Source organism: Mastomys coucha, unplaced genomic scaffold, assembly GCF_008632895.1.
Source record: "Mastomys coucha isolate ucsf_1 unplaced genomic scaffold, UCSF_Mcou_1 pScaffold1, whole genome shotgun sequence".
NCBI lineage: Eukaryota > Metazoa > Chordata > Mammalia > Rodentia > Muridae > Mastomys > Mastomys coucha.
The window spans coordinates 77,881,071-77,894,048 of NW_022196891.1; the positions used below are offsets into that span (position 1 = coordinate 77,881,071).

Sequence of the window (12,978 nt, forward strand, 5' to 3'; positions counted from 1 at the left end):
TCTTTCCCAGCTGGTAACAGGCTGGCTTTATGGAGCAGTAAGACCTGAGAGGTCATGGAGCCTACACACATTTCTTTCCCTCCCTAAAGCCTGGGCTGGGTGCTTTCCAATGCCCTAGACTGGTTTCTGTTGTGTCATTTTTTTTTTTTTTTAAAATCCCCACCGGCCATGGGGTTGTGCCTTGCAAAGAAGAAGAGTTAGGGGGTCAACTCAGCAAGTGTGTGAAGGGAAATCCTGTTCTACACAGCTCTAGTCGGAGTGGCGATTCGATCTCAGAGATGTGAGTGTATCTGCCTCCCAAAGACGTAGGTGCTGCGTGCTAATGCCTGCTCTCTGTCTCCAGGGATGCTGCCCTTGGTTGACGGCCATCTTCCGCCTGCAGTGAGTAAGATGGGGGTGTCCGTTGGGGCATGTGACTTCGTGTGAGTGCTTGGCCATTCAGGAGGAAGTAGCTGAGACGTTGGAGTCTGAAGTGGTGTCTCTCGCACTTTTCCGGTTGAGGACCCAAACAGTGCACCGAGGTGATAGGGCAGTCCCTGTAGTCAGGGCACGGAGAAGAAGGAGGCCTTCTGTGTACACAGTCGTACTGGGGCTCAGACATCCCCAAACTGCAGTCGGAATTCAGGGGTTCTCGAATCTAGTGGAAAACATTTGAAGGCAATTGAGGCGGCTGCCTGAGTATGGACTTGAACCCAGGGCTTTGTGCAGAGTAGGCAAGTGCCGTACTTCCGAGCTATATCCCCAGCTCTTAGTTAAATGAATTTAATTTTCCCACTTACTGGTTCTGATGCATATAAATCCATCTAGCAGAGTTCGTATCCATGTCTAATCATTGTGAGATGTCAAGTAGAATAATTCCTATCTAAAGCAAAACAAAACAACCCCCCCCAAAACAAAATAACACAACTTTAATTAGATTACATAATACTACATTTAAAAAAAGGACATTGTGGAATTTGGGAAATTGGTTTGGGGATTCTGAGATCCTCTCCTCAGGCCTCAGTTTTTCCACCTGATTTGTGTGTGGGAATTGTCCCCGAGGTTGCTGGCGGGAGGCGGGGTCTCACGGAGAAGCCAGTGAACTTCCTGAAGCAAGAGGAAGCCGTGGGCGCGTGCCTGGCTTGCTGGGAAGCGGAAAGATGTTAGCAACAAAGCTCATCTCATCCCGAAATGAAGCACCGAGCAAGCATGATGCCCACTGCCATGTCTGTGAGCACCCTTGGCAGTTGGATGTGCTTTAACTCTGCTGGGTGTGAGAGGTGGCAAGTGGACAGTTCTGAGCCCATTGTGTGATGACCATGTGAGTCCACAGTACGGTACGGTGCCAGATGCCAGTGCTGGGCTGTGCAAGTTCACTTTTTTTTCATGTTTCTTTGCTTGCTTTCCTGGCTTTACCATGCAGGGCTTACCTGGTCTCTGGAGCAGGAGCCTTAGAACCCCCTGTGTGCAGAATGGGGAGGAGAAGGTGGAACCCCTCAGCCTCCTCCTCTATGAGAAGGAAATCTGGCTGTTGTGAGCCTGGGACTTTCCAACTGGGCCAGGAATTCTTTGTGGGTAGGAGGGTGGCTCAAGTTACTCTCACATTTCTAGGGCCATTGCAGGGACAGAGGGAAGGAGTTATACAGTTAGATGGAATGAGACAGAGAATGTTCAAAACACAGCTCACTTCAGTCTCCTAACCCATCCTGGGGTTGGGGAATGGGAGATATAGTGCGAAGGAGGGCCCAGGTGCACTGCATGGCATTCCCAAAGTGACTTTCAGTCGACACCTTGCTCTGGAAGCAAGTAGGGATTGTGGGAAAGTTGTATGCACCTGCTTCATCCATCCATCATATGACGGGAGCACAGACCACGGGAGATGGTAGTTCATTCGTTGAGCGCATGGTGCTGGGACTGGAGATGGCCCAGGAACTCATGTCTCATAGCTTTGCTTTTACAAGTTGTGTGATTCTTAAAGCTACACAGTTTTTCTGTGCCTTGGTATCCCCATAGATCTAAGTAAAAGATGTGGCATAAAGGGCTGGAGAGATGACTCAACAGTTGAGAGTGCTGACTGCTCTTCCGAAGGTCATGAGTTCAAATCCCAGCAACCACATGGTGGCTCACAACCATCCGTTGGTGCCCTCTTCTGGGGTGTCTGAAGACAGCTACAGTGTACTTACATATAATAAATGAATAAATCTTTGAGAACAAATATATCAAAAAGATGTGGCATGAAGTACTGTCTCCTACGATTCTCATGAGGACTGGATGAACGCTCCATGCAAGGCCTTGTAGGCCTGGCTTCTTCCACCACTAACCGTTAAGAGTGTCTCTGCGTCTGTCTTGACCAGTGACGACCAGATCCTGGAGTGGTGCGGGGAGGACGCCATCCACTACCTGTCTTTCCAGAGGCACATCATCTTCCTGCTGGTGGTGATCAGCTTCTTGTCCCTGTGTGTCATCTTGCCTGTCAACCTCTCAGGAGACTTGCTGGGTGAGACCCTTTCTTGGGCAGCGCCTGGGTTGGGATGAAGCAGGGCTCTAGGGAAGGGACTCAGATTGGTAGGGTAGACCCTAGGGGGATGTGGGACAGTCTTAGGGTGACTGTGGGAAAATTACCATCCAAGTAAAGATCTAGAAGAGAATCCCTCCGAATCTGGGCTGCGAGCTGGGACCCCTTAAATATCAGTTTTTGGTTCTAAGTAGGGAAAAACTGGCAAACCAACCAACCAACCAACCAACCAACCAACCAACCAACCAACCAACCAACCACAAGGCCGATAGAATTGGGCAGGTTTCAGCAAGTGTGTTTTTGCTTGTTCTTTTGAGATAAGATCCTACTATGTAGTCCAGGCTAGCCTTTCCTCACCCTCCTGAGTTTTGGAATTATGAGTAGAGTCCACCACCCCAGCTTTAGAATGCATCTTTCAATTTCCTACCTTTATCTAAGCCTGGAGGCCGCCATTCATGGACCCAATGCCTGTGATATGCAGTCAAAGTTATTGTGGAGTTCTATCTCCTTAGCTTCCAAAAACGCCATCACAGATCCACTTGTGAAATTCAGGTTCTCAACTTTCTTGCTGGTAACCGAGGCCGCTGCTAGTTCTCACCAAAGCATCTTTAAGGCAAACCTCCGTGCCGGGCGAACTTAAATTCTGACTCTTGGCCGGGCGGTGGTGGCACATGCCTTTAATCCCAGAACTTGGGAGACAGAGGCAAGCAGATCTCTGAGTTTGAGGCCAGCCTGGTCTACAGAGTGAGTTCCAGGACAGCCAGAGTTACCCAGAGAAACCCTGTCTCAAAAAACAACAACAACAAAAAAAAATTCTGACTCTTGCTGGCACGGCGAGCCGTAGCAGAGGTCATGAGTGACAGAGGTTTAAACAGCCAGATGGATGTCGTTGTCTTCTATCTGGTCCAGTCATCTTGTACTCCGCCTCCCCCGAGCTGCAGACTGATATAAACCAAGGTCGGTTAGGCCCCTTGCTGGTTTCTCACGGTGACCCCGGCACTGAGTGTCTGCTTCTCTGCAGATAAGGACCCCTACAGCTTTGGGAGGACCACAATAGCTAACCTGCAGACGGAGTGAGTATGGATGGAGCCTGCTGACCACCAAGGCGGCTGGTGTGGGAGCCGAGAGCAGGCTGGAAACACCTCAGAGCTGCTGGGCTGCTGGGCTGTGGTGGGAACATATCTTCGGCAGCTTCAGTTTTGTAGGAGGCTTAGAGCCCGTGTAGGAATAGGGATCTCTCTGAAGTACTGTGGCCTCTGTTGGGGGCAAAGCCACTGGCTCTTAGCAGAGTACCCATTGTGGATGACTCAGCCCCAGCCTTGCACCCTGTCCCTTCTGTTGGGATGCCCAGCTGTGATAACAGGTGTGTCTTCCTTAGCAATGACCTCCTCTGGCTGCACACTGTCTTCTCTGTCATCTACCTCTTCCTCACCGTGGGCTTTATGTGGCATCACACACGGTCCATCAGATACAAAGAGGAGAGTCTGGTGAGTGAAGCTGGGGCCTGGGGGATGTTCTGGGGCGGGGGTGCTCAGGTGAGAGATGGAGGGGACAGTCCCCATGGCCTCCACAGAACCACATCCCTAGTGAACTCAAAGAGTGTTGGAACCTGATCTCTGTCTTTATGCACTCACCTGGCATCACCACCACCATCATCACCACTACCACTACCACTACCATCACCACCATTACCACCATCACCACCACCACCACCACCACCATCACCACCATCACCATCATCACCACCACCATCATCACCACTACCACTACCACTACCATCACCACCATTACCACCATCACCACCACCACCACCACCATCATCTATCACTATTTTTTTTAAAGACAGGGACCTTTGAGGTAACTAGGCAGCCAAGATGACCTTGAACACATGCTCATTTTGCCCCCACCTCCCAAGGGTTAGAATAATAGGTACATACCAGCACATCCAACTTAGTAGTAGGGTCATTATTTAATTTATTGGTAAGTGACAATTTGGAAATTTTCCTTTGTCAGTTGCTACTTGATCTGTGGGGTCAGAGCTTGTAGCTACCGCTGTGAGGTAAAGAAGTCCATGAGGATGGTGAGCCAGCGCTAGAGTGCTTGCCTGACGTGTGCCAGGCTCCGGTTGATAACTTAGCCTGTGAAAACAACACACTTCCCATTCTAGTTTGCTTTCTGTTACTGTGATAAACACCATGACCCAAACCAACTTAGGGGAGGGAAAGAGTTCACTTCAGCTCACGCATCCAGAAATTGAGGGAAGTCTGGGAGGAACTGAAATGGAAAGGCAGAGTGCCCCTTCATGACCCATCCCTAGGCTCTCAGCCTTCTAGCTTTCCTGTACAGTCACAGTCCAGGACCCGCTTGCCTAGGGATGGTGCCACCCACAGTGGGCGGGGCCCTCTGACATCAATCGTCTTTTTTTTTTTCTTTTTTGTTTTTTTTTTTTGAGACAAGGTTTCTCTGTATATCCCTGGCTGTCCTGGCACTCACTCTGTAGACCAGGCTGGCCTCCAACTCAGAAATCCACCTGCTTCTGCCTCCCAAGTGCTGGGATTAAAGGCGTGCACCACCACTGCCCAGCCAATCATGTATCACGACAGTCTCTCACAAATATGGCCACAGACCAATTGGATCTGAGTGATTCCTCAATTGATGTTCCTTCTTCCCGGGTGACTCTAGGTTGTGTTAAACTGACAAACAAAACAACAACAAAAACAACAACAACAAAATGCAGCTGGAGAGATGGCTCAGCAGTTAAGAGCACTGACTGCTCTTTCAGAGGTCCTGAGTTCAATTCCCAGCAACCATATGGGGGCTCACAACCATCTGATTCCCTTTTTGGGTGTGTCTGAAGAGAGTGACTGTGTACTCACATACATTAAATAAATCTTAAAACAAACAAACAAACCGACTCTCTTCCTCCAAGTCAGAACTGCCTGGGCTAAGGACGGGTGACCCTCTGTGATGTGCTGTGTGGCTCCTTTGAGCCGCACCCCTTTCTGTACCTTTCTCAGTTCCCCACTCTGCTAAGGAGTCTCATGAGTTCCTTTGGAAAGGGATGCTGTGTATATATAACACCCCTGGGCCTCTTCAAGGCCAAGAACGAGAAAACCCTAACCTCCTATCTACCATCTTCCTTATGATGACATCCCACCTCCCCAATCACCCCTTGACTTTCTCTTTGTATGTTCCCTGGCAGGTGAGACAAACCTTGTTCATCACAGGACTCCCCAGAGAAGCCAGAAAGGAGACTGTGGAGAGCCACTTCCGGTAAGAAAGAGACCCCGTGAGCCACTCGTGGTGAACAGGGCTGTGGAGGGCCCGGGCCCCCGAGGCCTGTGCTATAGGAGGACACCTGTGTCTTCTGCCTGAGTATGAGGGATTCATCGCTCCCTACCATAGGTATCAAGTGGCTTCTAGGAGTGGACCTGCAGAGCTGTGCCAGCAGCCTGGCTGGGCTGGTGTGTACTCTGCGGCAGTCGTGGTTAAGGTTCCGGGACCCAGGATCCAGAGTGCAGGCTAAAGTTCACGCAGCATAAGAGTGGAGCTTTCATGCAGAGCTGGTCTCCCAGGCCCATGGATGTTGGCTGTCTATAGGGAAAGCCTATTGTTGGCTGTCAAGGGCTCTGGTGCAGCCTCTGCGGCCACAAGCCCTGCAGGGAGAGAGGACAGTGCTTACAAGCACAGGAAAGGCTCAGTCTTGGTTCCTTAGCAAAAAGAGGAGCTCCAGGTCTCTCCCCTGACCCCTCACCAGGTCACTCCCCGGCTGAGGCGTCAGCCTCTCGTCCTCCCTTGTCAGTTCTGCCACCGCAGCAAATACCAGGATTTAGCTGCAGATGAAGTTTGTGCAGCTTGTGAAGAAAACACTAGGCGAGTAATTAGCAATAAAGAGAACTGTAAGAGGATGCTTAAAGTTACTGACACTTCTCTCTGCCAGCAACTACAACGATTTAGGAAATATTTGCACATGTGTGTGAATATATTTGCTTATTCGCTTGATACTGGAATGATTTTTTTTTCCCCATCCCTTGGGAAAAAAGTTCCTCTAAGTTGCTTGCTAGGCTACGTACGTTTGAGTGTGCCCACGTCATGTACGGTCTTAAGTAGGAAAATGTGTGTCGGCATTGCCATGCAGACAGTGTGTGACTTAGACACTCCCTGTTCAGGAAGGCCTGGGGGCCTGTGCACAGCCGAGGACTTGTGGTTTTGCTCTGCAGCAGGGTCACGTTCACTGCGGCGAATCTCCTTCTCAAAGCCTTTTCTCCCCTCATCTTTTGTGGTTCCGATTATTGAATCTTACTAGCCCAAGACTCTACCACTGAACCACATCCCGGGCCCTCGTCTGAGCTCTTGTTGAGGTCAGGACTGGTCCTCCTGACCAACAAACTAGTTGGCCCATCCGTGGGCTTGCCTTCTCACACACTCACTAAAATACAAGCTTAAGCAGGCTGTATTTCCAGGACCTAGGAAGAGCAGCAGGTGGTGCCTAATATGGGCCTGCAGTCCTCAGGAGTCACGTGGACAGTGGTTTGTGTATGGTACAGAGGCGTTTTGTGGTAGTTTTTGGCTGAGCTAGGCTGCCTGGATTCAGCTTCTGGCTCAAACATTCACTGGCTGTGTGATGCTAAGCACAAGAACCGTCACCTTTGGTGAGGCAGGTATTTTATTGACTGTTAGTGTGTGTGTGTAGACATTTTCCTGCCGTTTTCTATTCGACACTCTTGGGAGTTCACTGCCCTCAGGAAAGTTGTGGCTTGAGTAGGATTTCGGTGATAGCCGAAGGTAGACCCATTCCTAGAACAAATGACCACTCTCTTCCTTTGAGTGCCTGGGGAGGGTAATGCTGCGCTCTTTCTTTTTGGTGCTGGGGATGGGACCTGTGGCTGAGCACTCTACCAGTGAGACATACCTCAGTCCTGGTATGTTCATATTTCTCATGAGAAATTTCCACCAACCCAAAACTGAAAGAGTATAAATTTGTTGGTTTAAGGCAATTAGTTTCATGTTATTGAAAAAAAAATGCCTCTGGGGCAAGGGATGTAACTGTAATAAGCCATCAACACACACACACACACACACACACACACACACACACACACACACACACACACATACGCGCGCGCGCGCGCACAGGCACACATGCACCCCTTTGTATTAAATTTCCCCTCTGTGGAAACTTAGGGGCAATCATCAGACAGAGCTATCACGGCTCTCATGGAAGGGTGGGTAGGGGAGGTCATCCCTGCAGGGATGGTCTCTCTCAATGGCTTTCTTTGTCGCACCCCCCCCCCCTTCCATCTTGCTGGCCACAGGGATGCGTATCCCACATGTGAGGTGGTGGATGTGCAGCTGTGCTACAGCGTGGCCAAGCTGATCTACCTGTGCAAAGAGAGGTAAGGGAGGTGGATGCCAGAGTGCAGCTGGCCTGCAGCTTTCCCACCCCTTCCCCTGAGATGCCCATTTGCTTCCTTGCTGGGACCCTTCAGTTGTGGGGGTGGGGGGGTGGGGAGGGAGGGTGGTCTTGCCTCTTTCTGGATCTCAAAGCTAAACTCTTCCCCTGCCGGTGGTGACTGATCGTTGGCTGTGGTGTGCTGTCAGGATGGAGGGTCTGACTCTGTGCCTCACTCCCACCTACAGGAAAAAGACCGAGAAGAGCCTTATCTACTACACGAACCTGCAGGCGAAGACAGGCCGCCGGACCCTCATCAACCCCAAGCCTTGTGGCCAATTCTGCTGCTGTGAAGTACAGGGCTGTGAGCAGGTGAGGCACTGCCACCCATCTGCCTGGAGCAGGGGACAGGCAGGGGTCTGGGGGTAGGGATGTAACAAGTGATAGAGTATATGTTCAGCACTCACACAGACACACATATAGACACACATACAGACACACACATACAGACACACATACAGACACACACACAGACACACATACAGACATATACATACAGACACATACGCAGACACACACACAGATACACACAGAGAGACACACACAGACACATATACACACACATACACACACACAGACATATAGACACGCACACACACATACAGACACACCCACACACACAGCATGACCACATCACCGGGGGGCTGTGTCTTCTGGCAGGAAGACGCTATTTCTTACTACACTCAAATGAACGACAACCTGCTGGAGAGGATTACCGCCGAAGAGTGCCGGGTCCAGGACCAGCCCCTAGGAATGGCCTTTGTCACCTTCCGTGAGAAGTCCATGGCTACCTAGTAAGTGTGGCTGCACCCCCGATTCCACCTGCTGACTCTTGTGTCTTGTGTAGAGGCACACTGCTCTCCCCTCTTGGGGGAAGTCCGGCTTATGTCTGAGTGACAGCTGGTAGCTGGGCGTGGCACGGTTCTTGCTGATTCTTACCGGGTCCTCCCCCCAGCTAGCCCGGGTCCACCCTGCTGCTTCTGCATGCAGCATTCTGTCAGGTGGATTGACACTCAGGACCCAAGGACCTCCTCTCCTCTGTCTGTTGGCAAATGGAGCACTCTGGGTGTCCATGGCTACAGGATCCTGGAGCCAGTGTTGCCCACAGGCCTTCGCTCTTGTGTCATCTCACCTTAGAGCACTGAGTACGTGGAGGGTACAGAGAGGAAACCAAGCCTCTTGTGTTTTCTGTGCCTCGGGTGGCTCTGGGGATGGTCTCTGGGATGTTACCAAGGGCTCTTGCCTCAGACTGTAGCAGGAGGAGGAGGAGACACTCTCGGGTAGCAGCGAAGATTCTGTGGGTTTCTTTATGGGCAGCCAAAGCAGGCAGAAGCCTTCGGTGGTGGGGGTGGGCCAGGAGTCCTAGGAGGGAACTTCAAGAATGGGCAGTGTGTGATGTGACCTGATGCTGTTCCTGGCCTGGGGACAAAATGAGGGCTGGGAAGATGGAGCCACTGGGCTGGAACAGAGTTAGCTTTGAGGTCCAGTGTCATATGGAGTGTCATAAGGTGGCCCCTTGGAGCATGTTGTAGTAGGGCAGTACAAACAACACGGAAGCTGGGCCAGGTATCTGGGATGCTAAATCTGATGTTGGGCCTCAGCTTCCTTGTCTGTAAAATGGGGTAGCAACCTTTTGCCTGTCGCGTCATGGTGACGCCGCCGACGCCGACGACGCCAACGCCGGTCTTGCCTAGCACCAGTTATAATAAGATAGTGATGGCGAGGTGGCACTCCGTGCTCTCGCTCTCTTCTGTCTGCAGTGGCTGTGGATGTCGGTGGCTTCCAGGGGAACTGCAGTAACAGCCTTGCCTTTCTTGACAGCATACTGAAAGACTTCAATGCCTGCAAGTGCCAGGGCCTTCGGTGTAAAGGGGAGCCCCAGCCATCTTCCTATAGCAGAGAGCTCTGCGTCTCCAAGTGGACGGTCGCCTTTGCCTCCTATCCTGAGGACATCTGCTGGTAAGTTCCCAGACTGGGGATGAGTGGGAGAGAGACCCAGGTTCCTTCCGGAGGATGCCTGCTTACCTTGGGGCATACATGTGGCCTGCCTTTATTTATTTATTTATTTATTTATTTATTTATTTATTTATTTTATGTATACGAGCACACTATAGCTGTACAGATGGTTGTGAGCCTTCATGTGGTTGTTGGGAACTAAATTTAGGACCTCTGCTCACTCTGGTTAGCCCCAAAGATTTATTATTATGAATAAGTACCCTGTAGCTGTCTTCAGACATACCAGAAGAGGGCGTCAGATCTCATTACGGGTGGTTGTGAGCCACCATGTGGTGGCTGGGATTTGAACTCAGGACCTTTGAAAGAGCAGTCACAGTGCTCTTACCCGCTGAGCCATCTCTCCAGCCCTTTTTTTTTTTTTAACTTTTAAAAACAAATATTTATTTATTTATTATTTTATTATTTTTTTGGTTGTTTTGAGATAGGGTCTCAGTATGTAGCTCTGGATGTCCTGGAACTTACTACGTAGACCAAGCTGTCTTTGAACTCAGAGATCTGCCTGCCTCTGCTTCCTGAGTACTGATAATAAAGGCGTGTGCCACCACTATGTCCAGCTTTTTAACAAATATTTAAACATTATGATATTCCAGATACTATTCTATTTTCTTTGGTTTTATTATTTTAATTTTGCTCTTGGGGTCCAGAGGAGCCTCTGCCAGAGCCTTAGTGTGGCCTTCCTAAAACTGACCAGATCTACCTCAGGCAAGGGCACCGCTGTTGTGGCAGATGGTCTGTGTCTGAGAGATTAAGCCTCTGGGCTGGTGTTGCCTTTGCAGGAAGAATCTCTCCATCCAGGGTGTGCGCTGGTGGCTTCAGTGGCTGGGCATCAACTTCTCTCTGTTTGTGGTGCTGTTTTTCTTGACCACGCCCTCCATCATTATATCTACCATGGACAAGTTCAACGTCACCAAACCCATCCACGCACTGAATGTGAGTGACCGGCCTGCGGGAAGAGGGTGGCAGGGAGCGGTGAGACCTGGATGTGGAGGATTTGACGCAGTGGGCCAGGCCACTGTGGGAGCTAGAGAGGGACAGTGGTTGTCTTGCTCTGTTACTTTGAGACAGTCTCTCTGGACCTGGCAATTGGCTGGTGGCTAGAACCACCCTCATCTCCCCCAGCCCTGCCCCGCCCCGCCCTGTTCCCATGATCTTCCTGCCTCCGCTACTTTACAGAGCTATGGGCATAGACATGTGCAAACCTGGCTTTCTACATGGGCTGCTGGGGATTTGAACTCAGGTCCTCATACTGCACAACAAGCAGTCATATCGAATGGAGCACTCTTAGCCTACGTTTGCCCTTTTAAGCTGAAAGCAGGCATGGCGATGTTTATTGGAGTGCCTTTTTTGGTAATGCAGTTATATTCATTTAATGGAGCCAGTCTAATGCTCAACAGGAAAGAGCGTTTCAGTTGAATGAAGGGTATCCAGCCTGGAAAAATGTGCAAAGATTATGAAAAACTGCATAGTCATTCTGGTAAGGTTATAACGAAAGCGGGACACACAGGGGTGTGATGGCTCACACCTGCAATCCGAGCACTTTCGAGGTAGAGGCAGGAGAATTAATGCAAATTCAAGGCCAGCCTGGGCTACAGAGAGAGACCTTCTTTCAAAAACAGACCATCCAGGTCCAGAGAGATGTCTCACAGTAAAGAGCACTTACTGCCTACTGCATTTATAGAGGACATGGGCTCTGTTCCCAGTACCACGTCAGACAGCTTCTAACTGCATGCTGCTCTGTTCTCCGCACCTGACTAAACATGTGCGCATAGACCACAAAGACAAACACACATTTAAAAAAAGAAAAGACCAGCCAACCAATCAAACAAATCTCCCAATATACAATGCAGAATTCCTTTTAAGCAGTGCTTCCAATGATACATACATACATAGATGTACATACATAACACACCACACACACACACACACACACACACACACACACACACACACCCACCCACACACACACACACACACCCACACCCACCCACACCCACCCACCCACACACACACACACACACACACACACACACGCACACACACAGAAGGGACGTAAGGCACAAGACACATGAAAAGAGCTCTGTTGGTTGGGGTTGTGGGACACCTTAGATCAGAGGTTCTCAACCCGTGGGTCAGTGCCCCTTTGGGGGGTCAAACAACATTTTCACAAGGGTAGCATATCAGATATCCTTGCATACCAGGTATTTACATTACAATTCCTAACAGTAGCAAAGTTACAATTATGAAGAAGCAATGAAAACAATTTTATGGTTGGGGTCACCACACCATGAGGGACTGTCTTAAAGGGTCGCAGCATTAGGAAGGCTGAGAACCACTGCCTTAGATGGTCAGGCGTGATACTCAGATGTCATACTGCACATCTGTAATCCAGAGCTTGAGAGCGGCCCTGGCCCTGTGGTCCTGGCTTTTCCATCCGTCGCTGGTGAATTCTGAGCCTTAGTTTTTCATTCATGAGCCAGAACTGATCACCTGTCATGTTACACTTGTGATATATAGAGGGAGCTCTCATCTGACTTGAAATACTTAAAAACTACCTGAGTATACACGGCGTAGTTTTCTTTAGACTGACAGTTGGTCAAGTTCATCCTTTTGTCAATCGATGTGGGACAAAGCCTGTTCTTTGGAAGAGAGATCTGCTGGGCAGAGTCCCTTTGTCTGGCTTGCATAAAATGCATTCTTTTTTTTTTTTTGTAAGATTTATTTCTTTATTTTAGGTATATGAGTACAATTATAGCTGTCTTCAGACACACCAGAAAAGGGTGTCAGATCCCATTACCGATGGTTGTGAGCCACCATGTATGTGGTAGCTGGGAATTGAACTCAGGGCCTTTGGAGGAGCAGTCAGTACTCTTAAGTACTGAGCCATCTCTCCAGCCCCATATTCTTGTTTAATCAACTCTTCTGATTCTATCTTGGTTTTCTTTAAGTAAAGGAAGACCTTGGCCGGTGCATGTTGCTCACAGTAAAACAAGAAAGCAGGCGCAAAACATTTCATTCT

At 49.8% G+C, this 12,978-nt stretch overlaps 1 protein-coding gene across 3 annotated transcripts in view; it reads left to right on the forward strand.

The window, feature by feature from the left end:
• Tmem63a (transmembrane protein 63A) overlaps nucleotides 1-12,978 on the forward strand; it is a 35,796-nt gene that overhangs the window by 11,198 nt on the left and 11,620 nt on the right. For all 3 annotated transcript variants that reach the window (XM_031391242.1, XM_031391238.1, XM_031391235.1), the window contains exons 5-14: nucleotides 344-381; nucleotides 2,334-2,476; nucleotides 3,516-3,567; nucleotides 3,873-3,981; nucleotides 5,697-5,767; nucleotides 7,810-7,890; nucleotides 8,135-8,258; nucleotides 8,607-8,740; nucleotides 9,768-9,905; nucleotides 10,739-10,892. In XM_031391242.1, the coding sequence (XP_031247102.1) occupies nucleotides 344-381; nucleotides 2,334-2,476; nucleotides 3,516-3,567; nucleotides 3,873-3,981; nucleotides 5,697-5,767; nucleotides 7,810-7,890; nucleotides 8,135-8,258; nucleotides 8,607-8,740; nucleotides 9,768-9,905; nucleotides 10,739-10,892 (1,044 nt within the window). The remainder of the gene's footprint in view (nucleotides 1-343; nucleotides 382-2,333; nucleotides 2,477-3,515; nucleotides 3,568-3,872; nucleotides 3,982-5,696; nucleotides 5,768-7,809; nucleotides 7,891-8,134; nucleotides 8,259-8,606; nucleotides 8,741-9,767; nucleotides 9,906-10,738; nucleotides 10,893-12,978) is intronic.